Genomic DNA, 27,362 nt, shown 5'->3' on the forward strand with positions numbered 1-27,362 from the left:
CACTGAGTCAGAACTCTCCGAGTTTGAGTCCAAGGGGCAGTAATGAGGGAGCGCCGCACTGTCGGAGGGGCAGTACTGAGGGAGCAGCACAAATGGAGCAGCATAGTGCTGAACTTTGCACAAGGTCTGCCGTACAAAGCATGCAGGGTCACTACCTTGAGCAAGTGTGAGAATGTTCATTCCCTGTATCCCTAGGACCAGTACATATCCCTCAACAGAACAAGGAGAGAGGTTGCTCACTTCTAACTGCTGTTTGTGGGAGCTTGCTCTGCAAGAAGTCCCTCGCTGGAGTCGATATCCCTGCAGCCCTCCAAAATCTCAGCATTTCCTCAGGATCATTGCCCATTTCCATCACTCCACCAGGTGGCCATGGCTTCAGCTGCCAGTGCCTCCTGCTCTGAAAATCCCCTCCCAAACCTTCTCCCCTCCCTTTTCTCTCTCCTCCTGATCTACTCAATTCCTCCTACAACCGCCCTCAGCCCCATCCTGTTTCTTTCCAGTCTTCCACCCACTCCACCTGCCCAGCACCCACACACCCCTCCCACTGGGTCCGCTCCCCCACTCCTCCCATCTGCTCTCCCGCCTCCCTTATTAGGTTCCATGCTCCACCTTCCTCTCCAATCAGATTCCATCATCTGAAGCCCTTTGTTGCTTCCACCCATCACCTCCCAGCCTCTGTCACTATCTCCATTCTCCCCTCCCCTCCTCCATCTGCCTATCGCCCCCTCCTCACCTGGATCCACCTATCACCTGCCAGCTCTTGCTCCACCCCTTCCCCTCAGTTCTTTGTACCTGCCATCTCCCCTCTTATCTTTCAGTCCAAATGAAGGGTCTTGACCCAAAATGTTGACCGTCCATTTCTGCCTGACCCACTGAGTTCCTCCAGCAGTTTGTTTTTCGCTCTCATCCCCCAAGACGCTCGCCTGAATTCAGAGACCCTTTGTATTCACAAGGAGAGCACACCAACATCTTTACTTTCTTAGAAGGTTAAAGAGGTTCAACATGTCACCAAACACTCAAACAAACCTCTATTGATGTACTGTTGAAAGTATCCTGACTGGTTATATCATGGTCTGGTACGGCAATTCCAATGTGCAGGAACAGAGAGTAGTGGACTCAGCCCAATACATCACGGGCACATCCCTCCCCACCATCGGGAGTATCTCCAGGAGGTGATGCCTCAAGAAGGCAACGTCTATCATCAAAGATCCCCACCATCCATCTTCTCGCAGCTCCCATTGGGCAGGAGGTACAGAAGCCTGAAGTCCCACACCACCAGGTTCAAGAACAGCTGCTTCCCTTCAATCATTCGGTTCTCGAACCAACCTGCACAACTCTAATCACTCTCTCAGTAGAGCAACACTGGGACCACTTTATGACATGTGACAATAAACTCCACTTTGACTTTGAAATCCATTGTATTGCCAGTAGGTGGCAGGAGCTGTACGTGATGCCTGCCCACAGGAATCTCGGTGTAGGAAACGGGAATTCATCTGATCACTGAATGTCAGGTTTGCTGACTATCAGTTGAACATTTCCTGGGCATTGTCTCTTTTTCCGTCCACTGAAACCCTGTGCAATTTACAAACAACGCAATGCCAACAAATAATACTTTGTGCTATCATTCAGCTGAAGTGTCCACAAGAATTGGGACGTCATGTTACAGCCGTACAAGATGCTGGTGAGACTACATTTGGGAGTATTGTGTGCAGTTCTGGACACCTGGGTATAAGGAGGATATCATTAAGCTGGACAGGGTGCAGCAAAGATTCACGAGGATGTTATCAGGACTGGAGGGCTTGAGCTATAAGGAGAGACTAGACAGGCTGGGACTTTTTCCCCTGGAGTGTAGGACCCTGAGGGGTGACCTTATAGAAATTTATAAAATCATGTGAAGCGCATAGATAAGGTGAATAGTATGGTATTTTTCCCAGCATAAGGGAGTTTAAAACTAGAGGACATAGGTTTAAGGTGAGAGGAGAAAGATTTAAAAGGGATCTGGACGGCAACTTTGTCCACACAGCGGGTGGTGGGTATAGGGAATGAGCTGCCAGAGGAAGTGGTAGAGGCGGGTGCAATTACAACACTTAAAAGACATTTAAACAGGTACATGGATAGGAAAGGTTTAGAGGGATACGAGCCAACCGCTGACAAATGGGACCAGCTCAAGTAGACAACGTGGTCAGCAGGCACAAATTGGGTTGAAGGGCTAGGTAGTGGTAGCAAGGCCCCAGTTAAGGGTGGATTACTATGGGAGTGCTGCATTTCCGGATGAGACGTTAAACCCTCAGTCATGGGGCAGTGCACTATTGTAGCAGCAGGACTGAGGGAGTGCTGCACTAACAGAAGGGCAGGACTGAGGCAGCACTACGAGGAGGGTCAGGGTGAGGGGACCACCACATCGGAAGAGGAGCAGTGCTGCAGGAATGCTGCACCATTGGAGGGAGAGCACTGAGGGCCTCCAGCACTGTGAGGGGCAGTACTGAAGAAAGGCCACAAAGTGAGAGGATCAGTACTGAGGGAACGCGACACTCAGCACTGGGAGTGGCACACTGACCATTACTTCAAAAAGAGCAAGGCAGTTACAGAGTCAGACAGCACAGAAACAGGCCCTTCAGCCCACCAAGTCTCTGCCAACCATCCATTTACATTACTCCTACACTGACCCATTTTATGCTCTCCACATTCCCATTGACTCCATTGCAGACTCTACCCCTTTGCACTGGGGGCAACTTACAGCGGCCAATTAACCCACCAACCTGCACCCAGGAGATTGCCCTGGGAGAACGTGCAAACTCCACACTGACAGCACCAGTGGGGGTTGGTCAGGAGTGAACCCTGCTTCACTGGAGCTGTGAGGCAGCAGTTCCATCAACTGCGCCCAAATTCTTCCTGGTGTCCCCAGGCCAATATTTATCCCTCCTTCAACATTACAGGAAGCAAACTAACTGGTTATTAACACTCACCGACGCAACCACCCTCAGTGTCAGGGTCCGGGGTGTAACACTCACCGACACACCCACCCTCAGTGTAAGGGTTCGGGGTATAACACTCACCGACACACCCACCCTCAGTATAAGGGTCCGGGGTACAACACTCACCGACACACCCACCCTCAGTGTCAGGGTCTGGAGTATAACACTTACTGACACATCCACCCTCAAGTGTCAGGGTTATAGCCCTCTGAACCCAGTTGGTATTGACAGGACAAGACTGGTCTCAGAAACTTACAAGAGTTTGCTGTGTGTAGCTTGGCTGCCATGTTACAACACTGACCAGGGAACCTGACTGGAAAAGGACATGTAAACCAGCGGAAATTTAATACTGATTTTAGGTCGTTTAAAAAGTAGAGTTCAGCTTGGCCTCGTCGTACCTGGCAGGGCAGAGTGAAAAAAGGAGTACCGCAGGGCAATAAATCGTCTTCTACCCTGCAATTTCGATGTCAGGGCTGACATTGTCGCCCATGTACGAGTCCGTCCTTTTCCTGTGCGAGAGGGAAAAAAAATTACAGGGAGGAGAAAAAAAAGCGAAACCACACCCTGGTGTGATGGAGTGGGTTAAAGTGCACAGACCGAGCACAAGACAGTGGTGTCGCTAATGGCGGAGAGTCACAGAGATCCCGGTTCAAAAAGTTGGTCCCAGCAGTGAAGTTTGGAGGCGAAAAAAAATATCGGTCGGACCGGGTCCAGGAGAGAGAGAGAGCGGGAGAAATCGACTGGAAGTTGACCCTGAGCTTACAGGGCACAAACTGAAGGTTGGAACTTACAACTGGGAGAAACTTAAACAGGAAAACAGTTTAACTTGAAAACAAAATAAGTTTTTTTTCACCTGGTCGAAAACTTTTCAACAAAGTTTTGTTTTAGGTTGCTGGTGGTGACCGGTTAAATTATTTATTTTTAATTTCTCGATTCTTAAGGTTATTTTCTTTTTTTTTGCGGGAAAGTTTGAGCAGACAGAGAGGAGGAGGAGGAGCAGTTTTAAAAAAACGTACCCGGACAAGTCTATACCAAGTGGATGCATTTCTGATCTGTTGTTGCACTGAAGTCACCCAAGTGAATGCACGGCTGTGGGGAGAGCTGCGTTTCCCATGAAGCGGTAGAGTCCTTGCTGGAAGGGGGAAGGGAGTTGTGGAGGGAGAGGGACACTTATTTTCCTTGTTCCCCGAACTGTGGAGGACCAGATGGAGATGGTGCTAAACAGGTAGGTCCAAGAGCGAGATCCTTCTCCATCTCTGATGGAGCCTTTGAGGAACATCTTTGGCAGGGCCTCCTGGAACTCTCCCAAGTCCCCTGTGACCGAGGAGGCTGAGGCGGCGTACATCAACCCCATCTGGACAGCCCTGTTTGACTATGAGGCCCATGCCACGGACGAGCTGACGCTGCGCAAGGGTGACCGGGTGGAGATCCTGTCCAAGGACTCGGCCATCTCCGGAGACGAGGGCTGGTGGGCGGGGAAGCTGCACAACCGGGTGGGCATCTTCCCGGCGAACTACGTGTCCTTCAAACCGGCCGGCTACGCCAAACTGCCGGCGGGCCAGCAAGAGGAGCTACCTACCCCGAGGGAGGTGGCGTTCAGCGAGCTGACCCTCCAGGAGGTGATTGGGGTCGGGGGCTTCGGCAAGGTCTACAGGGCCACCTGGAGGGGGCGGCTGGTGGCGGTGAAGGCGGCCAGGCAGGACCCTGACGAGGACATCAGTGCCACAGCCCAGAACGTCAAGCAGGAGGCCCGGCTGTTTGCCATGCTGAGGCACCCCAACATCATCGGGCTGATGGGCGTGTGTCTGCAGGAGCCCAACCTCTGCCTCATCATGGAGTACGCGTCGGGCGGGGCGTTGAACCGGGCCCTGGCTGGCCGAAGGATCCCGCCCCACGTCCTCGTCAATTGGGCCGTGCAGATCGGACAGGGCATGAGGTACCTCCACGACGAAGCCATCGTCCCCGTAATCCACCGGGATCTCAAATCCAACAACGGTAAGAGGCGTGGGACTGGGGACAGGGCGGGATTGGATTGGAATTGGTTTATTATTGCCACTTGTACCGAGGTACAGTGAAAAACTTGTCTTGCATACTGATTGTACAGATGAATTCATTACATAGTGCATTGAGGTAGTACAAGGTGAAACGTACAAAATAAAGTGTAACAGAGAGAGTGCAGTGCAGGCAGACAATAAGGTACAAGGTTGGTTGTGAGGTCAAGAAGCCATCTTGTCGTACTAGGGAACCGTTCAATCGTTTTATAACAGTGGGATAGAAGCTGTCCTTGAGCCTGGTGGTACGTGCTTTCAGGCTTTTGTATCTTCTGCCTGGTAGGAGAGGGAAGAAGAGAGAATGTCCAGGGTGGGCGGGGTGGCTGCTTTACTGAGGCAGCAGGAAGTGTATACAGAGTCCATGGAGGGGTGGCTGGTTTCTGTAATGTGCTGAGCTGTGTCCGCAACTCTCTGCAGTTTCTTGCGCTCCCAGGTAGTACAAACAAGGTAAAACAATACAGAATGCAGAGTAAATTGTCACAGTTACTGAGAAAGTGCAGTGCAGGCAGACAGTAAGGTGCAAGGTCATAATGAGGTAGATTGTGAGGTCAAGAGACCATCTTATCATACTAGGGAACTGTTCAATACCTATAACAGTGGGATAGAAGCTGTCCTTGAGCCTGGTGGTACATGCTTTCAGGCTTTTGTATTTTCTGTCTGATGGGCCTGTCCTCCCAGTGGAGCAGGTTAAGGGGAGATTGAATGGGGGCGTTTTGAAATCCTGGCGGTGATTTCAGAGGAAATGGAGAGCACTCCCTCTTCCTGTTCCGTGAATGTGTAGAGGGTGGAGGAATATGGGCATGGTGTAGGCAGAAGGAGTTAGTTTAGTTAGGCCTTTTAATTACCAGCCTTGGTACAGACTTCATGGGCCGAAGTTCTATGTTCCTGGTGACGGGAGGCTAGTAGCCAGTGGGCACGGTGTTCAGACCATGGGTGAAGGTTAGTCACAGAGGTACAGCATTGGGGAAGGGTCGTAGAGTCACAGAGCAATACAGCAGCGATACAGGCTTTTGGGCCCAACCAGTCCCTGCTGACCACAGTGCCCACCCAGCTAGTCCCATTATTGCGTTAGGCTCTTGGGTGCAATGACCATCGTGCACCCACTTCAACTAATCCCATGTTATTCTTCCAGTATTCACACTAAATTTTAAAAAAATTTATTTACAGCGTGGTAACAGGCCCTTCCGGCCCAACGCCCATTTTAAACCCAAATTAACCGGCCCGTACATCTTTGTAATGTGGGAGGAAACCGGAGCACCCAGAGGAAACACACGCAGACACGAGAGAACATACAAACTCCTTACAGACAGTGACGGGAATTGAACTTCGATCGCTGCCACTGTAATAGCATCATGCTAACCGCTACACTACCGTGCTGCCCCAATTGATCCTCAGACTCTACCCCTCACCCACACACTAGGAATGCAAGAGTATTTTTAGCACAGCAAGTTGCTGTGATCTGGAACCTCCTCGACAGAGCGATGGAGACAGAGTCAATGGGAGCGTTCAAAAGGGAAGTGGAAAGCAAGCAAAAGGGGGAAAATACACAAAGTTATGGGGCAGGAGCACAACTGAATTAGGGAACTTGGTCAAGGAGCTAGCAGAGCAAGAAGGGGCCGAATGTGCTCCTCTAGTGTGCTATCTAATGATTTTTTTGGGGATGAAAGTTTACATCAATATCTGGTAAATTCCTCAAACAGTTCCCATTACTGGTGACAGGACTAACCTTGTACACAAGCAAAGCTGGAGGAATTCAGCAGGTCAGGCAGCAATCATGGAGGGAAATAAAGAGTCGACATTTCGGGTCAAAACCCTTCATCAGGAATCCTTCATCAGGGTCTCAACCTGAAATGTTGACTGTTTATTTCACTCCGTAGATGCTGCCCTACCTGCTGAGTTCCTCCAGCATTTTGTGTGTGTTGCTCCAGATTCCAGCATCTGCAGAATCTCTTGCATCTCCTTTTTGCTGCTCTAGTGTCAATGGTTGGGATGTCTGGGCTTGTGAAAAACATGCAGGAACTGTAGGTCTATTGTTTGTTGTCATTTCCCAGTGTACGGTACCCTGGGATTGCACAGTGACAGACTTGTCCCCATGGGTACCGCACCCCGGTGTTATACAGCGACAGACCCGTCCCCACCAGTACCATACCCCGGTGTTATACAGCGACAGACCCGTCCCCACAGGTACCGCACCCCAGTGTTACACAGCGACAGACCCGTCCCCACTGGTACTGTACCCTGGTGTTATATAGTGACAGACCCGTCCCCACCGGTACTGTACCCCAGTGTTATACAGCAACAGACCCGTCCCCACCGGTACTGTACCCCGGTGTTATACAGTGACAGACCCATCCCCACCAGTACCGTACCCCAGTGTTATACAGCGACAGACCTGTCCCCACCAGTACCATACCCTGGGATTATACAGTGACAGACCTGTCCCCACAAGTACTGTAATCAGTGTTATAAAGTAAAATGTGTACACACAACAAAAATATCTGCACCTCCCAAAACTGCACCGTATTGTTTACAAATCCAGACGTAACTCGCACTATTGCTCAGTGACAGACCTGTCTCCACCAGAACTACACCCCAGTGATGTACAAGGACAACTTGCATTCTTATTTCATTGCACTGTCAGATCAGTGCCAACTAGTCCTGTCCCTTGGTGTTAATCAGTGGTAGACCTGTCCGTCTTAGTACAGGTGACCCCTGCATTATGGCTGTTCAGGTTATGGAAATTAGCACTTACAGGATTCCTAAAGCACTACCCAAAGATTTGAGATACAGAATAAAATTCACACTAATGGAGTTTATGTACAAAAAAAAAGTAAATAAAGCAACACAAAATTTATTATTTTTCAACGTGCATTCCTTGACCCAGTCACAGATGACTCAGCTTCACATTACGGAAAATCGCGGTACAGCCTGTTTTCCAGGAACATAACCACCCCATGACATGGGACACCTGCAGTGTTACCCTAGGTTTTACGTGACAGGTCTGGTCTCATTGGTGTTCTACCCAAATGTTTTGCACATACAGAATTTTTCCCCACCAGTACTGTACCCCGGTGCTATACAATGACAGACCCGTCCCCACCAATATTGTACCCCAGTGTTATACAGTGACGGACCTGTCCCCACCAGCAGAAAATGACTGAAAAACCCATCAGATCAGGCAGCGTCTGCAGAGAAAGAAGCAAAGTTGATGTTTCAAGTTAATGACCTATTCATGAGAGTTAGAAAAGTGAGAAAACAAGTGTGTTTTAAGTTGTGGAGAGGGTGAGGGGTGACAAGCATAGGGGGGAATGTCTGTGACAGTGTGGATCCACTAATACTGTTGATGCCCTCTGAGAGAGGGTACATGTTAATTACAGCTGACCTGTCTTGAGGAGGTATAAACAGAGGGAGACGAATCAGAGCAGTGGAGAGAAAAAGCAATGCAGTTACTGGAAAGATAAAATAAGTAAGAACGTTGGGAATACACAGCAGATCAGGTAGCGCCTTGGAAGGAAAATAAATTGAGTTAATGTTACAGGTAAATGACCTTCCCTTTGAACTGGTGAGTTATGACACAATCAGCAAAGGCTGATTATCAAATGGTTGGATTCTACATTGAGTCCCAAGGACTGCAATGTGCCTAGAGAGTAGATGAGGTGCCAGTCCTCAAGCTGAGCTTTGTTGTGACTAACAAGCCTTCATCATCCACTCTTAGATGGCATCAACATTTGTGTCACCTGGACAACTTTGGTCTCCACCCTGTCACAGACACTCCCTCTGCTCTCTACCCCTCCCCCTCTCCCACTCAAAACACCCTTGTTTTCTCACTATTCCAGTTCTAATAAAGGATCATCAATCTGAAATACTAACCCTGCTTCCCCCTCTGCAGATGCCGCCTGACCTCCTGAATATTCCCAGTATCTTCTGGATTAATTGCTGTAAACCTATACTAATTGGCATTGGTTTATTATTATGACATATACCGAGATACAGTGAAAAGCTTTTGTTGGCATGCTATCCAGAGAGATCAAAGAAACACAGAATGTAGAATATAGTGTTACAGTTGCAGAGAAAGTGCAGTGCAGGTCAACAAAAAGTGTAAGGGCCACGATGAGGTAGATTGGGAGGTCAAGAGTTCATCTTTAGCATATGAGAGGTCCATTCACGAGTCTGATTAACAGCGGGATAGAAGTTGCCCTTGAGTCTGGTGGTACATGCTCTCAATATTTTGTACCTTGCGCCCAATGGGAGAGGAGAGAAGAGAGAATGACTGGCATGGGAGGAGTCCTTGATTACATTGGCTACTTTCCCAAGGCAGCAGGAAGTATAGACGGAGTCAATGGAGGGGAGGTTGATTTGCGTGACGGACTGGGCTGTGTTCACAACTACCTGCAGTTTCTTGTGGTCTTGGGCAGAGCAGTTCCCGTACCAAGCTGTGATATATCTGGGTAGGATGCTTTCTGTGGTGCATCTGTAACAAGAAAAATAAGTGGGGGTCATTGGGGACATGTCAAATTTCCTTGGCCTTCTGAGGAAGTGAAGGTGTTGTCTATCCTTGCTCTGATGCTCTGTGCTCATGCGGGAGGAGTGACCCTTCTGTGCATCCCGGTGGGGTCATCTACACCTCCTGATTTGAAATTGGGAATCAGACACCACCCTAGAGAAGACCCTTTGCTCAGAGCCCATGTGGGTGAGGTTTTAGGATTAGTGAGTGATTTGAATGTGTGCAGGGTGGCCTGTTCCCTGGATAAGGACACTGGTTGATCGCCACACTGGAATCTTTAGGCCTATCTGTGTGGGCAGCCTTTACAGGGAGGCCCCAGCGGTCATTGTTGTAACCAGAGCTTTGTGGTTCTGCTGTTCCTTCCATGGACTGCAAGGTAGCAATTAAAAAATATATAAAGGGACTCGCATCTTTCTAGATGTCTCTGGGGCCTTGCGATGAGCTCCTCAGCCCACGGAGCACTTTCTCTGAGTCACTGCTACAAAGACTGGCAAACAGCAACAACCCACCCACCACAATAAGGAAAATGGGCAGAAATTGTAGGTTGTAGATGCGGCAAGTGCCGAAATAAAAGGGACAAGATTCAAATCAGAGGCCTGCGTCCCTTTTATGGGCTGCAGTGGTTAACTGTGCCATTCTCCATCCTCCGCCCCCTTTCCCTTTCTCTCCACCTGTCTTTTTCTCCCTTTCCATCTCTCTCCCTCTCCACTGTTTTCTGGCTCTCAATTACTCTCAAAATTCCTGTCTGCCTCTGCCTCTCTTTTTCTTTCTGTTTCTCTCCCATGTTTATCCCCATTTCTCTTCTGCACTCTCTAGTTTCTTGCATTCGCTCTCATTTTTCTCTCTCTCTCATTCTGTCTTGCTCCCTCCCTCCTGCTCTCTCCCACCCTTGTTCACTCACTTCTTCATCCTTGCACATTTTCTTCCACTTCTTCACAACTCTCTTTTCTCTCTCTCTCTCTCTCTCTCACTTGTTTACTTCTCCTCTCTCTCTCTCTCTCTCACTCGCCCATTTGGACTCCCTGGCTCTCTCCCTCTTTCTTGCCTCCTCTTTCTCTTGAATTTCCACACCTCGCTTTCTCCCTCACTCATTTGTGCCCCCTCGTTTTCTTCTTGTTTGCTCCCCATTGTGCTCTAACTCATTTGCTCTCCTTTTGCTCTCGCTCTCTCTGTCTCACTAATCTGCTCCCCCTACATTCTCTCCCTCTCTCTTACTCATTTGCTCCCCTTGCTCTCTCCTCCCCTTTCTCTTCCTCTCTTGTTTGCATTGTTTTTCCCTCTCCCTCTCCCCTCTACTTGTTCTTTCTCGGTAAGATCACACCTAGGAAGTTGATTAACAAGGATACAGCATGTGGAATTGGGAGTAGTAGTCTGACGTTTAAGAACTGGTTGTCGGAACGGACAGGTCATTCTCAGGTTTATAGTCTATGACCATGGGGTACTGCAGTTGTTCAATTTGTCCAATAGCCCCAGCTGTTCACAATCTCTATCAACAATTGGCTGAGGGGAGCAAATGCCATATTTCCAAGTTTGCTAATGACCACTGATCCAGCTGAGATTGTGAGCAGGGAGAGGGATATAAAGAAGATATGGACGAGAGAGGGGATATGGACAAGCTGAGTGAGTGGACGAGAATGTGACAGATGGAATATAATGTAGAAAAATGTGAGTTTACCCACTTAGATGCACAGAATAGCAGAGTACAGGTCCTCCCCAGCTTATGAATGCCCAACTTGTATACAGCCCATTCATATGAACGAGACTGGCAGGATGATTTTAAGATAAGCTAAGATTTCTTTATTAGTCACACGTACATCGAAACACACTGTAGAGTGTTCTGGGGCAGCCCGCAAGCGCCAACCTAGCTTGTTCACAACTTCCTCACCCATATGTCTTTGGAATGTGGGAGGAAACCAGAGCACCTGGAGGAAACCCACGCAGACACGGGGAGAACGTATAAGCTCCTTACAGACGGTGGCTGGAATTGATTTTGCTGGCAGCTATGAGTCTGCAGGCATCATCTGCCGTGTGGGAACTTGGTCTGTGGCCACATTCCTGGGTTATGAACAGTTCACAGGAAGGGAACCCTGCTGTAACCTGGGGTGGATCTGTATTTGTTAAGATCGGGCAGTGCTGATGTTCAAAGGGACCCAGGTGTGCTTATTCACAAGTCATTGAAGGCCAACATGTAGGGTCAACAAATGATGAAGAGGGGAAACGGTATGTTGGCCTTTATTACAAGGGAGTTTTATAACAGGAGTGAGGAAGCAGATACAATATTGCCGTTTAAGATGCTTTTGGATAGACACATGGATATGCAGGAAATAGAGGGATATGGATCATGTGCAGGCAGAAGGGATTAGTTTAATTTGGCATCGTGTTTGGCACAGACATTGTGGGCCGAAGGGCCTGTTCCTGTGCTCCACTGTTCTCTGTCTATGTTCTATGGAAGTATTGCAATAATAGAAGGCTTTGGTAAGACCATACCTAGAGTATTATGTATCGTTTTAGGTCCCTTGCCTCAGAAAGGGCGTTCTTGCCACAAGGAATCAAGTGAAGATTCACTACATTGTCAAAGTCAAAAGTCAAAGTCGAGTTTATTGTCATGTGCACAGGTGCAATGAAAAACTGACTTGCAGCACCACTGGCACACAGCATCAGATAAACAGCATTCACAAGAAAAAAAACCAAATTATATACAATTCTTACAAGCAAGAACACAATTAGAACAAAAAGAGAACAAAATCCATTGTAGTGCAAAGTGGTCACAGTGTTGTGAAACTGAGGGAGTGATTAGGGTTATGCAGGTTGGTTCAGGAACCGAATGGTTGAAGCGAAGTAGCTGTTCCTGAACCTGGTGGTGTGGGGACTTCAGGCTTCTGTACCACCTGCCTGATGGGCGCTGTGAGAAGATGGCACGGCCCGGATGGTGGGATCTTTGATGATAGATGTTCCTGATATGGTGAATTTGCTGTAAGGGTTTGTAAAGATTGAGTAGACTGGAACTGTATTCTCCAAAGTTCAGAAGAATGAAATGTACAGAATTCTTAAAGGGCTTGACAGGCTGCATGCAGGGAGAATGGTTCCCTCAGTGAGGAGCCTAGGACCAAGGAGCACAGTCTAAGAATAGGAAATTGGCCTTTAGGATTAAGAGAAGGAAAAATTTCTTCACTCAGGCAGTGATGAATATTTGGAATTCTCTACCTGGCAGTTGTGGAGGCTCAATCATTGAGTTCATTCCAAACAGTGATCGACAGATTTCTGAACATTAAAGCAATCACAGAACAAGGGGATAGTGCTGGAAAATGGCACTGAGGTATAAAATTAAGTTTATTGGTAATGGTTTATTGTCACGTGTACCGAGATACAGTGAAAAGGTTTTGTTTGCATGCCATCCAGACAGATCATTCCATACGTAAGAACATTGAGGTAGCAAAAATAAAACAGAATGCAGAATGTAGTGTTGCAGCTACAGTGAAAGTGCAGTGCAGGTAAAGAAGAAAAGTGCAAGGGTCATAATGAGGTAGATTGGGAGTTCAAGTGTTCATCGTTAGCATATGAGAGGTCTATTCAAGTCTGATATCAGCGCGATATAACCTTTATGAATGGCAGACCATGCTCAATGAGTCAGATGGCCAACTTTTATTCCTATTTCTTCTGTTGTATCCCTTGTGGATCATTGTCTCCCTCCTTCCTTCTCTCTTTGTGTTTCTCTTTCCCTCCATTGTTCTCCCTCACTGTTTCTCTCCCTCCCTCACTTGCCCCAGCCATACCCTACTGCCTGGCAAGTGTGAGCTCTAGCATTCACTCCTTTCTTGTTCTACCTCTCCTGCTCTGTCTGTTCGCGAATGATGTCTCCACATGGTGCCCCTGCATGCCTTCTCACACTCTGGCGTCTTTTTGTGCTCTGGCTGTCTAGTGGACTCGCTCTCATACGTTTGTACTCTTTCTCATGGGGTACAGGGCTTGGCAGTTTTTCTATTCTGTGTGGTGGCAATGTAGGTGAGGCCAAATGTGTCACATCTATCCCAGGATTTGTAGTACCTCTCAAAATTATCCAGCCAAGGGCTCCTTGGACGCAGTTAATCCAGAGAGTGACTGAGGCTCGTGGGTGAGGGAGCTCCTGGGTTTGGATTGATTACTCCTTGTATACAGCAGTCCAAGTTCATCAGTGTAGGAACCCTGATCCCAGAATCTACTCTAATCTACTTTACTAGATTTGCACCTATTCCCATTACACGCAGCTTTGCATAAGGTGCATCTGGGCAAGATGTGCAGCACTCCAAGTGGGGGCTGATTTGTTTTTGCATAAGCTGTCTGTGTGTCTGCATTTATAGTTTCATGAATCCGTGGAACTGTGTTTATGTGTGCATGGGACTTTGTGTGTGTCTTGTCAATCTGTGGGGCTCTGTGTGGGTGTGTTTGTGCCTTGTCAATCTGTGGGGCTGTGTGTGTGTTTGTGGGTGTGTGTGTGCCTTGTCAGTCTGTGGGACTCTATGTGCATCTATCAATCTGTCAGACTCTGTGTGACTGAGAGAGAGACTGAGTCTGATCAAAAGGATGTGGGTTACCTGCACTTCATCAGAGAAGTGAGGTCTCCTGCTCACTGCATTTCCTACAAGTGGACATTTGACACTGGGCCATACACTCGTGGTTCCCAGGGAAATCAGTCACCAGGGTTGAGGGTTTTCAGCTGGAAAAGCTGGTGTTGTTCTCCATGCAGCACAGAAAGCTGAGAGATGGTTTGATAGAACTGTACAAGATCATGACAGACTTAGGCAGTATACTGTAAATGGAGAGAAGCAGTAGCCATTAACATATGGTTAGGGGATCAGCGATACAGATTGAAAGTGAGGAGTTTAGGAAGTGATTTGAGGTTAAACATTTTACACACAGGGTTGTGACCATTTGAAACTCGCTGCTTGTAAGGGCACTGGAGACAGTCATTGGGGCTTTCAAAGGGGAATTGGATAGGCAGTAATTTGCAATGCCACAGGGAAAGAAAAGGAATGGGACTGGAGAGATTGTCCTGGAGAGAATTGGTGTGGACTTAGTGGGTCAAATGGCCTCTTTCTGCCCCTCTGTGTTGTAATGATTATATGTGACTGTGTGGTGTGTGCTTGTTGCTCTCTGTCCAACTAGTTTTGCAAAAAAACAGGAAATTAGTTCTGAACAACTGATCTGGACAAGTATCACTACATATAGCGCAGGTGTGTCATGGGAAGGATGTAGTTTGGCTCCGAGTTGTGTCAGTCAGGAGGAAGAGGGCGACGAGCCATTGGACCAGGTCAAAAGGAGGCTAGTGCACTTCCAGGAATTGCAAACCACCTTGAGAACTGACTCTTCCAGACCTTCCAACATCAGACCATGTGCTCAGATCCCTAGCTCCTTGACCCAATCTACTGAGGTTGAGGACACAATTTGGGTAAATTCTTGAAGGAACTGGCCTTGGGTAGTTGCCTGATGGTAGCTGCGAGAAGATGGCATGGCCCAGATGGTGGGATCTTTGATGATAGATGTTCTTAATATGTTGAATTTGCTGTAAGGGTCTGTAAAGATTGAGTAGACTGGAACTGTATTCTCCAAAGTTTAGAAGAATGAAATGTACAGAATTCTTTACACATGAATGATGGAGAAATGAGGGACTATGTGGGAGGAAAGGGTTAGATAGATCTTAGAGCAGGATAAAACGTCGGCACAACATTGTGGGCCAAAGGGCCTGTACAGTACTGTAATGTTCTATGGGTACTGTTGGAATGATTGGTGTCTATGGAACCTGCACTCCTGGAAGGAGGGTGATGCAGGAATGCGCAGCTCGTACTAGACAAGAACTGTTGAGTAATGCAGTTAAGTACTAGACAAGAACCATTAGGTAATGCAGTCAAGATCAATACATTCCTGGTAAACTTATTTCTGGAGCACTGTCTCCAAACTTCACCAAAGGCTGAATATCCCATGGCGAGTGACTTTTAAATCACTGGAGTCTTTCCACCATCAACAAGGTATGTCAGGAGTATGATGGAATACTCTCCACTTGCCAGGATGTGTGCAGCTCCAACAACATTGGAGAAGCTCAACACCAGCCAGGAAGAAACTGCCCATTTGATTGGCAACCCTAAACATTCTTTCCCTCCACTACCAGGGCACAGTGGCTGCAATGTGTACCATCTAAAAGGTACTGCAGTTACTTGTCCAGGCTACCTTGACACCTCCCAAACCTGTGACCTCTACCATCAATTTTTAAAATAAAAGGCAGCCTGCACAGTGGAACACCACCACCTGCAGGTTTCCTTCCAAGTCGCGCACCATCCTGACTTGGAAATATATGCTGTTCCTTCTTCACTACTGCTGGATCTAAATCCTGGAATATCCTCCCCAACAACACTGTGGGAGCTCCTTCACCAGGAGGTCTGCAGTGGTTCAAAAAGCTCACCACCACCTTCACATGGACAGTTAGGGATGGACAATAAATGCTGGCCTTGCCCTGGGAATAAGCTGAAAAGAAAATGATTCCATGGAGCCAAAGCTGATCTAAGTATGAACATACTAAGGGAATTTATTTAATGTTCACCCATTCTTGAGCCTTCAACTGCCATACAGGTCTTATTTGCTGTGGTGCCGGAGCCACCTCTGATATGGGAAGATCCCGCAAAGCACTACACAGTAAATGTCTGGTTAATTTGTTTTCTGTGGTATGTTCATTGTTCAGTGGAAGAGATCTTTCACTAGGTTGGCAGTGGGAAAGACCATCCATGGTCTTTAATCAGATAATGCCCATGGTGGCAGACCTTGCCTCAGTTTGAGGAACATTCTACGAACATGTGAAACCACCGATTCTCTATGGGCCGTGTCCCAACTTGCACCTACCTCTACTCATCCATCAGACCATGTGGTCACTGACCTACATTGATCCCTGATGACCAACGAGCCAAACTTTTAAATAAAATGCTAGTATTAAAACCTCTCCCTATATTTCAAATCTTCACCAATCCTATGAAGTTTCTGGGCTCCTCCAATTATGGTTTCCTGTTCTCTGGATTCCCATCAATCCACCACTGGCAGCCGTACCTTCAGTTGCCTGGGCTCCGACATCTGGAATTCCTCCTCCCTCCCCAACCGTCCCCCCACACCCCCCCCCCCCCCCAAACCTCTCCTCCAGTCTCTCCATTGCTAAGGATGCTTCATTGCATTTAACCTCATTGACCAGGCTTTTGGTTCACCTGTCTTGATATGTCTTTATGCAGCCCAGTATCTAATTTTCTGACCTCTGGAACTCATTGTTAATGTTAGACCTCAAATGTTTTTACAGAAGTGCTGCTGTGAAGAGTGTATCAGGGTATGAGGTATGCATGCTGTGCTGGTTAGTGCTGCTGTCTCACCGCTCCAGGGACCCAGGTTTGATCAACACCTTGAACAGGCAGGGAATGGAGGGATATAGACCATGTGTAGGAAGATGGGATTAGATTGATATGATGCTGGGCTGAAGTGCCTGTTCCTGTGCTGAACTGTTCTATGATCTTGACTTTGGGTTTCATTTACGTGCAGTTTTCACATTCTCCCTGTGACAGTGTGCTCCAGTTCCTCCTGCATCCCAAAGATATGCTGATGGGTTAATTGGCTTCTGTGACTTTTCTCTAATATAGGGTTAATCAAAGGGGAGTTGATGGGCATGTGTGAATGAAAATTTGTTGCAAGGGGTACATGGAACTGAGGGGGAATGGGACTGGGACTGAGACTGCTCCCTCGGGAGCAGGCATAGATCCGATGGGATGAATGGTCTCCTTCTGAATCATTACATAAGAAAAAATGTCAGAGTGTTAATGTGAGTGCTCTGGAGTACATAAGATATCTTTATTAGTCATATCTACATCGAAACACATCTTTTTGCGTAGTGTTCTGGGGGCAGCCCGCAAGTGTCGCCACGTTTCCGGCGCCAACATAGCATGCCCACAACTTCCTAACCCATACGTCTTTTGGAATGTGGGAGGAAACCAGAGCACCCGGAGGAAACCCACGCAAATGCACGGGGAGAATGTACAAACTCCTCACAGACAGTGGCCGGATTTGAACCCGGGTCACTGGCGCTGTGGTGAGAGGCAATATATCAGGGAGTGATGGTGAGGGGTGTAGGGTACATCAGAATATTTTGCTGATTGATATTGTTGACAATGCCTGCCTAAAAGGGGGAGTGTCCCTGTTGAAGGAAATGCCTTTAGTGGCCTCACCAAATTCTCCTCCCACTCTGCTTTTTAAATCAACTTCCTCCTTCAGAATTCTTAAGTACAGGGCGGACTGCTGAGTCAGTCTGGGCCACTGCAGTAATTGCAGCCCTGTATATCTCGCGCTATCTAAGCCTGCACGTGAAGGCTAATTGGCTCAGACTTTCCCCAGCTCCCCAGCGTTCTGTGAAGCTCGTGCCTGGCTGACAGCTGACCTCCTTGCCAATTATTCCAGCCCAAATGGGACCCAAGTCTTGCTGTGGTCATGCACAAAGTGGTCCTTCCACCTTGGTAGGCCTTAATCTTGCACCAGACCACTCAACACAGACTTCATATTCAAGGACTCAGTTCCAACACAACCCGAATAGCCATCATAGCTCAGTGCATTTGTGAGCAGCTCTCCACCCCCTCATCGAGAGTACAGATGCCAGATTTCTCCAAATTCCAAACTGCAGCACAGGTTGAGAGTGGGTGGGTGTCAATAATGCAGTGTTGCCACTGGCAACCACTTCCCACCAGGCATTTGTCTGTCCTGGGCTGGCCTGCACTCAGCGTTGTTAATTCATAAAATAATGGGGACGGCCACACAATGACGAAAAGAGGAACAGGAGTTTCAGAAGGAACAGAAGAATGACAATGAACTCCCACAGCTTCCATGACCTTGCACTGGGGCATTAAGTCTGCCTTTACATTGGGCAAAAGGGCAACAAAATAGACAAGACTTCTATCAACATGGCTCTGTGGGTCTTTGCTCTCGCCTCTGTGTAAGAATGGCAAGGGTTCGAACCCAGTGATCCAGATTTTCAGGTACAACATCAAATGCCTCCCCACTCCCCCTGCCCGACACCCCACCAAACCCTTGTTGATCCTCTTAAAAGATCCCATGTTTTGGAGGAGAGCTGAGGGAGTCCTCATTTCCACCATGTTCTGGAGACAATGTTATCCCAGAGCTCAAATGGCTTGCACATATGATTATCATATTTATTTTATTGTAATCTTTCACTGCAGTCATGTCTACAAAAGTATTTAATTGGTTGTAAAATGTTTTGGGACACCCTGCAAGGCATGTACCAAATGCTTTGGAAATGTAGCATTCCTATAACACAGTACTGTACACTGCGTGTCTGTGATGGAAAATATGCCAAATCGTTTATGGTTTTTTTTCTGGGTTAGCACAGCTCTGCAGTCATTCCCCCCTTATCAGACATGCACCATCTGTGTCCCTGGAGATGGGACTTCCTCAAGCGGTCACAGCCGAACTCGACAAAGCTTAGAGAAACGTCGATTTTAAAAACAGCAGCTCCTGAAAACAGATCAGCAGGTTACAGCTACCCTGGTGAACTGATTCTCCCTGAGATGAAGTGGGAGTATGTACATGCAGGTGAAATATAGTTCATCCAGAGGATTTGTGACCTCAGAATAGTACTTCTTTCAAATTAAATGTTGTCCTGTGTCTGTTCTCATACCCCATGACCCACCAGTTTTAAGTCCCAGTTATATACACGATCGATCTGTCCCCACCAGTACTGTACCCCTGTGTTATATGATTGACATGTCTCCAATAGTACTGTACCTTGTTAGTAATAGTGAAAGACCTGTCCCCATCACCTGTACCCCCATGTTACAGTGATAGACCTGTCCCCATCAGTAGTGTACCCCAGTGTTATACAGTGACAGACGTGTTCCCACCAGTACTGTATCCCAGTGCTATACAGAGATAGGCCTGTCCAACCTGTAGTGCACCATACAGTCTAACAGCAAAGAACTATCCTTACAGTTCACCATCCACATCAACCAACAAACACCGATTTACACTAATTCCATTTTATTCTCCCCACATTCTCATCAATTCCCTTCAGATTCTACTCCTCACCTACACACTAGAATTAATGTACAACAGCTAATTAACCAACCAACCTGCATGTCCTAAAGATGTGTGAGGAAACTGAAGCACCCAGGGGAAGCCCACGCACTCATAGGGGAAATGTATCAAACAATGTCCACACGGATTGAACCCGGTCACTGGCGCTATGAGCAGAAGCTCTACTAGCTGTGTTTGAAACTTAAATAATTACGGGGTGGGGTGGGGATACTGTACAGGATTGATGCTAAGTCTTTGTTTCCCAGGCTAGAGTATCGGGATAAAGGATCCACCATGAGATGGGGTGGAACCTCTTCTCCGAGGGTTGTAGATCTTTGGAAGTCTGTACACATGTGAGCTGCGGATGTTGAGTTATTGATTACATTGAAGGCTGTGTAATGATGTTTTTTGGACTCCAAGGGAATTAATGATTATAGGAAAGGAAAGTGGAGTTGAGGCAAGATCAGTCCAGCCATGACCTTATTGAATGGCTGTGCAAACTCAAGACCCCACTCCTATTTTTTGGGAGGAGTCCATCAGCCTTCCTGTAGGATTGAAGAGGGCACTCTTGTTTCTCTCACCCAGGCGTACTGGGAGAAAGACCTGTTACTTGCCTGAGAGATAACAAGAACAGGAAGGAATAGGTGAAAGGGCAAATAAATACCAATCTCAGCCACTATGGGTGTAAAATTTACACACCTTCAGCTACGAAATGTTGAGACACAAACAACACAAGCTACACAACATAGTGCAACAATGGCAGGAAATGCAGCAAAGCTTCAAGGGGAAGTAAACTGTGGCAAACGAGCACTTTAAATAACGCTCCCTTTGTGTGAGCTGCCATCAGTTTTGTTTTCATGTTTCACTTGAAATCTGGGACATAAATAGATCAGAGATTGTTCGATCCTTGAAGTTGTCAAGGGATGGGGAACGAGGATGGGGAGTGGGCATGAGTATGGGGCCTGGCAAGCATGAAGCATCAACATAAAGAAAACCTCCTTCCTTTCCAACTGACTCTGGTGATAAAATTTAGTTTGGTTCAGTTGATTACTAGCAAGGCTCCCTCCACATAGTCCCATCAGTCACACTCAGGGACAACATTGGTTAGATGCTGAGTAAATGTTCCTCTACAATGGCCTGCCACACACGCCTAGGATATGGATAAAATGGTTTAGATACAGAAGGAAGCTCTCTGTACACCCAGGACAACTGTTAAGAGAAAAAAAGTAGATACAGAGTAAAGCTTCCTCTACAATGTCCCATCATATATTTCTGGGGCAAGAGCAGCATGGGTTAGATACTGCCTAAAGCTCCCTCTACACTGTCCAATCAAACAAATGCAGGGCAAGGACAGTCAAGTTGAATTTATTGTCATGTACATAAGTACGATGAGGTACAGGTGCAATGAAAAACTTGCTTGCAGCAGCATCATAGGCACGTAGGTACAGACAACACACATAATATAAATTATACAAGACAATGAAGAGAGAGAGGAGAAATAAAGTATGCAAAAGCAAGACCTTAATGCAAAAAACAAGGACATAATCAGAGTCGTCCATAGTTGACAGCATGGGTTAGATACAGAGTAAAGTTTCCTCTACACTGTCCCATCATATTTTGTTACTCCCTCTGTACTATTGTGAGCGTTTAAGGGTTTCCATATTGAGGAAATTGAGAAATGGAAGAAAACAATAGGATTAGAATAAAGACAGCAGCCTCCCTCGGTACCTTGAATGAGGTGAAGGAAGAGGAGCCTGAAAAATAGTGTGTTTCTGCTTGCAGCACAAGCTTCTGATTGAAGCGCTGTTATGTCATATAAATGTGTGAGAGAGAGGAAGAGAGACACATGGAGTTCCAATGGCGCACAGCCTGTCCAGAGTTAGGCAATGTGTTGCTCTGACAGGAACTGATTGCTTTTGTTTGGGTTTGACCCCTGACCTAGCTCCACAAAGCAGCAGGCCAACCCCCCTCCTTCCAACTCCCCCACCCTGCCAGTCACGACTCTGTTCCTTCATTTCCTCTTCACTTCCTGTTGCAAATTCCTTTGTCCCTGCGGTGTGGGAGGCCTCTGGTACAATGGGGACCTGGCAGAAGCAACAGAGAAAGGCTTGCATTCCTATAGTGCCTTTCACTGTGTTTTTCCAGTCCATCCCAAAGAATTTTGCAGCCAATGAAATTCTTTTGGAATACAATCACTGGAACACAGCAGCCAACTCGTGCACAGCAATCTCCCCAGTGAGGCTCAGGGGTAGGAGATGCTGGGGTAGTCCACTGGTTGTGGTGCATCAAGGTTTGGGATGTGTCACTGGCAGAAGTGGGGCTTAAGGGTAAAAAAGACAGCTGAGGGATTTCCTTTGTCAAGCCCATTGTCCCCAAATGTTTACCAGCCGACTCCTGGTGTCAAATCCCCACCCTCTTCAAACCAGACTCCTTCAAGCTCTGCCCTCTTGGCCTATGACTGGGGGAGGGAAACAATGGCAATCTAAGGCTGCCAGTTAACCTTCCTTGTCAGAGCCCTACCCTGTCTAGTGGTCAGGGCAGGAAGCTAGGAAGGACGTCACATAGCCCTATGTTCCTGCTGCAGGCTAATAAGCAGACTTGCAGGCAGATAAAGATGCACATTGTTATCCCTGCTGTTGGGAGACTTTTTAATTTGTCGACATGCCCCTCTTATCCTATTGGCTCCATTGGATAGATGCTCACATAGTCCTGCTTGTCTGGGCACAGACATCAGTAACACATTTTGTCAGGGAAAATTCAGATTAAGTCTGACCTGTGGTAGGTCAAAAGCTTGTACCTCGTACCAGTGATCACTCCAGTATTCTAATGGCCCTTCCAGAAAGATTTGCATTTCTGTTTCATTTTTCACAACCCTAGATGTCCCTAATATTTTAGACTGACTAAGTGTAGTTATTGTTGAAAAGTTTACTGTAGGAAGTGCAGCAGCCAATTACATATGAATTAGGAGCAGGAGTAGACCACCCTCTAGCCTTCGATAAGACTGTGGCTGATCTGATTGTAGTTTTGTGTTCCCGTCCACTCCTGGTAACCTCCGTGCTTATCAACCATGTACTTACCTCTGTTTTAAAAATATTCAAAGACTTTGCTTTTACTGCCCTTTGAGGGGAGTTGCAAAGATTCATGACCTACTGAGAAAAAAATTGCTTCATCTCTGTCTTAAAAGGGAAACTCCGTATTTTTAAACAATGATCCTCCCATAGGAGGAAACATCCTATCTACTTCTACTACTTTGAGATCCCTCAGGATCTTGTATGCTTTTATCAAGGCACCTTTCATTCTTCTAAACTACAGGAGATACAAGCCTATCCCGTCCAACCTTTGGTCATAAGACAACCTCATACCAGGTATTATAGTAAACCTTCCCTGAACTGCTTCCACTTGCATCCAATACTGTACACAGTACTCCAGATGAGGTCTCACCAATGCTCTGTATAACTGAAGCATAATCTTCTAGCCTTGTATTAAATTGTATTCTTCAATTCAATTCCCCAATTTTGCACAGCAAGCTTCAACATCTCGCTGCCTCAGTAAAGCAGCCAGCATAATCAAAGACCCCACCCACCCACACATTCATCCTCCCCCCCCCCCCCCCACCATCGGGCAGAAGATACAAAAGCCTGAAAGCATGTACCACCAGGCTCAAGGACAGTTTCCATCCCACTATTATAAGACTATTGAACGGTTCCCTAGTACGATAAGATGAACTCTTGACCTCACAATCTACCTTGTTATGACCTTGTACATTAATGTCTGCCTGCACTGCATTTTCTCTGTAGCTGTAACACTTTATTCTGCATTCTGTTATTGTTTTACTTTATACTACCTCAATGCACTGTTGTAATGAATTGATCTGTATGAGTGGTATGCAAGACAAGTTTTTCAGTGTGACAATAATAAACCAACTTAACAACAAATAGCAACAGAATGGTGACCAGATTATTTCTTTAATAAATATTGAGGGGGGATAAATATGGGCCCCAGGAATAACTCCCCAAGTCTCCTTTGAAATAGTGACAAGGAATGTTTTAAGAGAGGACAGGCAAGCACATATTTTAATGCCACAGCAGAAAGATGAGTTAAAATATTGTCCAATTCTGCCCTTACTTCAATTCAACCACTGCTGAACCCTGATCTATGTTTTTGATACCTCAAGACTCCTTGATTCTTCTAGTGTTTGTCCTAACTCAGACTGTAGAGTTAACTCATCGGCCGTGTACTTGCTCTCCTCCATTCCTTTTAAGCAACATCTCAGTTTTAAAACTCACATCCCTTTTAAATTTCTGCATTATCCCACACTGCTAGCTCTGCATCCTCCCCAGCCATATAACCTATCAAGATGCCTGTGCTCCTCTAATTATGGAAAATCAAGATTTCATTACTTTGACAGCTGTGCTTTCACCTGCCCATACCTTAAGCTCTAGAATCTCCTCCCTAAACCTTTACATCTCTCTCTTCCTTTAAATCGCCACTTTAAACTTTATCATTTTGATGAAACTTTTAGTGCCTTAACATGATTTTAACATCGAATTTTGATTTAGCAATTTTCCTGTGAAGCTAATCACACTATATAAATATTTTGTTATAAGACAAACAACGGCCAATTTACATGCTACAAATAACAATGGTGATAGATTGGGAAATGTGATTTTTCAAAGAGTCTGGGTGCCCTACACACAAGTCACTGAAAGCCAACATGCAGATGAGGCAAGATGTTCAGAGGTCAAAGAGTACATTGGCCCTTATTTCTAGAATTTAAGTACAAGAGAACAAATGCCAGTGCAACTTACATGGGGCCTTGTGAGACGGCATCTAGAGCATTATGTACAGTATTTTGGTCTCCTTATCTGAGACCATATATGCCTGCCATTGAGGGAGTGCAATGAAGATTCAGTAGAGAGGTTCCAAGAATAGTGAGTTTGCCATATGAGGAGAGATTGAGCAGAATGCATTCTCTGTAAATGAGCAGAATGAATATTGTGCGCAGTTCTGCTCACTCAGCTATGGGAAGGATCTCATTAAGCTGGGAAAGGGTGCAGAAGAGATTCACCAGGATGTCACCAGGATTGAAGGGCTTGAGTTATAAGGAGGGGCTAGATAGGCTGGGACTTTTTTCCCTGGAGCATGGGAGGCTGAGGGGTGACCTTTACAGAAGTACATAAAATCATGAGGGGCATAGATAAGGTGAATGGTCACACTTTTTTCCTCTGGTAGGGGAGTCTAAAGCTAGAGGGCATAGGTTTAGAGAGGGGAAAGATTTAAAAGGGACCTGAGGGGCAACTTTTTCCCATACAGAGGAGAGGTGGGTATATGGACAAGCTTTCAGAGGAAGCTGTAGAGGCGAGTACATTTACAACAATTAAAAGACATTTAGAGAGGGTCATGGATATGAAAGCTTCAGAGGGATATGGGCCAAAAACAGACAAATAGGACTAGCTCAGGTAGACAACTTTGTTGGTATGGACAAGTTGGGCCGAAGGGCCTATTTTCGTGCTGTATAATGCCTTGAGAGGTGATCTCATAAAAACCTAGAAATACAGGGCTCGACACAGTGGATGCAGGGAGGATGTTTCCCCAGGCTGAGGAGCCTAGAACAATGCTCACAGTCTTAGAATAAGGGGCAGGTTATTTAGAACTCAAGGAGAAATTTTTTTTTATTCAGTTGGTGGGGAATCTTTGGAATGCTCTACAACAGAGGTTGTGGATGGTCAGAGATTGATGAATTTCTGGATATGGGATAATGCAAGAAAATAGAGATGAGGTGGAAGATCAACCTTGATATTGAGAGCAGGTTTGAAAGACCAGATGGCCTACCCTGCTCCTAATTCTGGCATTCTTAACAATATGACCATACATTTGATTCACTGACGTAGCTAAGGAATAAATATTAGTCCAGTCACTGTGAAAAAACTGCCAACCTCCCCACCTTGTCTTTGAAGATTCCAAAGGCTTTAATTGTATACCTCAGGGGAGAGACATAGCTCAGGTTAACTTACCATCATTTGGTATCACACACCGTTTGCACAGTGGAATGATAGCTTGGAATATGTGTCCAAGTCTATGGAGTGCACTTTAGTGTACTCATCATTGGAAGTCACCATAGGAAGGAGGGAACTAATATTGCAGCGAGTTAGTAGCCAGGGAATAAAATGGGGGATTCTGTCAGTTTCACATAAATTATGACTGGTGACATAGTATCAGAATGAGGAACAGTTCTGAAGTTAATTCATTCAGAATTTTTCCAAGGACAATACAGCATCCTTTAGTATACAAAACATTCCCAACTGATTCTATTAATCCATTGACTCAAGTTACATATCCCCAGTGAAAGACCTGAACCCACCAGGATTGCATCTGAACACTAGACAGCCACAGGCCTGTATCCACCAGAACTGTAAACCAGTGTTAGTAGTTACAAACCCGTGCTTCAGTATTATAGTGATAGACCTGTACCCTACTATGTACAATGATAGATCTGTGCCCATCAGTACTGCAATGTTATTATAGGAACATGCTTATACTCACCAGTGCATCCAAGTATGAGACAGAAATAGGCTGCACCCACCAGAAATATAATAGCTAAAGATCTATTCCCACCAGAACTGTATCCCAGTGCTAAGCAGTGACAGACAAGTACCTTCTAGCACTGTACCCATATTATTCTGTACCCACCAATACTCTACTCCACTTTTCTAGTGATAGGTCTGTGTCCACCAGTCCTGTACCCCAGTGTTATACAGTGTCAGTCCTGTCTGCACCTGTACTATATTTAGAGTCAGAGTATCATACAGCACAAAATGGGTCCTTCAGCCCACCATATCCATGCCAACCCTTTAGCCCGTCTACACTAATCCTATTTGCCCATTAGGACCATATCCTTCCATGCCTTGGCTATTTATGTTACACATCAACAGGCCTGTACCTCAGTGTTATACAGTGACAAGCCTTTACCCCACAATGACAGATCTGTGCCCACCAGTTCTGTATCTCAGCATTATACATTGACACACTTTAACGAGGTTCCTCTTTGCAGTGACAATTTAAATCACTCCACTCAAGAGAAAAACAGGAAATAAATGTTTGGCTGATGTATTTCTGGATCACGCCATCCACGTCAGGGCAGGTCCAGTGCTGAGTGAAACTCACTCTGCCTGTTTGACAGAAACCACTTTGGACGCTCCGGTTTTTCGGAGCTTGTTATAGAATTGTAGAAAATTTATTATATAGGAGGCAATTGACTTCATAGTATCTGCGATACTCAGCTTAATCCCATCTTCTATTACTGGGTCCATAACCCTGCAGATCACAGCTCTCAAGTACACATCCAAATGGCGTTTAAATGTAGTGAGATCTTCCGTATCTGCCACCCTTTCAGGTGGTGAGTTCCAGACCCCTACCTGGTCTGAGTGAAAAAATATTTCTTCACCTACCACTACCTTAAATCTATGTCCCCTAGTTTTTGGCCCTTGTGCTAAGGAAAGTAGCAGTCTCCCTTCAGCCTCCTGACTTCTAAAGAAATCTTATCTTACCTAATTATCTAATCTTTCCTCATAGCCAAAGAAAATAGAGACTGTTCTGACCATCAGACACTCACTTACATTATCTTTGGGTTGTGGGAGGTAACCCATGCAGTCACAAAAAGAACATGCAAACTCCACACACACAGCACCGGAGGTCAGGATTGAACCCAGGTTGCTGAGGCTGAGGCAGAGGCAGAGGCAGTGGCTCTACTAG

General features: G+C 46.4%; 1 protein-coding gene across 1 annotated transcript in view; it reads left to right on the top strand.

Moving 5' to 3' along the window:
* The first annotated feature begins 3,578 nt into the window (after positions 1-3,578).
* Positions 3,579-27,362, top strand: part of LOC127587063 (mitogen-activated protein kinase kinase kinase 11) — a 42,113-nt gene continuing 18,329 nt past the window's right edge. The window contains exon 1 of the mRNA XM_052045236.1: positions 3,579-4,970. Within this exon, the coding sequence (XP_051901196.1) occupies positions 4,235-4,970 (736 nt within the window). The 5' untranslated portion in view covers positions 3,579-4,234. The remainder of the gene's footprint in view (positions 4,971-27,362) is intronic.

Source organism: Pristis pectinata, chromosome 38 (assembly GCF_009764475.1).
Source record: "Pristis pectinata isolate sPriPec2 chromosome 38, sPriPec2.1.pri, whole genome shotgun sequence".
NCBI lineage: Eukaryota > Metazoa > Chordata > Chondrichthyes > Rhinopristiformes > Pristidae > Pristis > Pristis pectinata.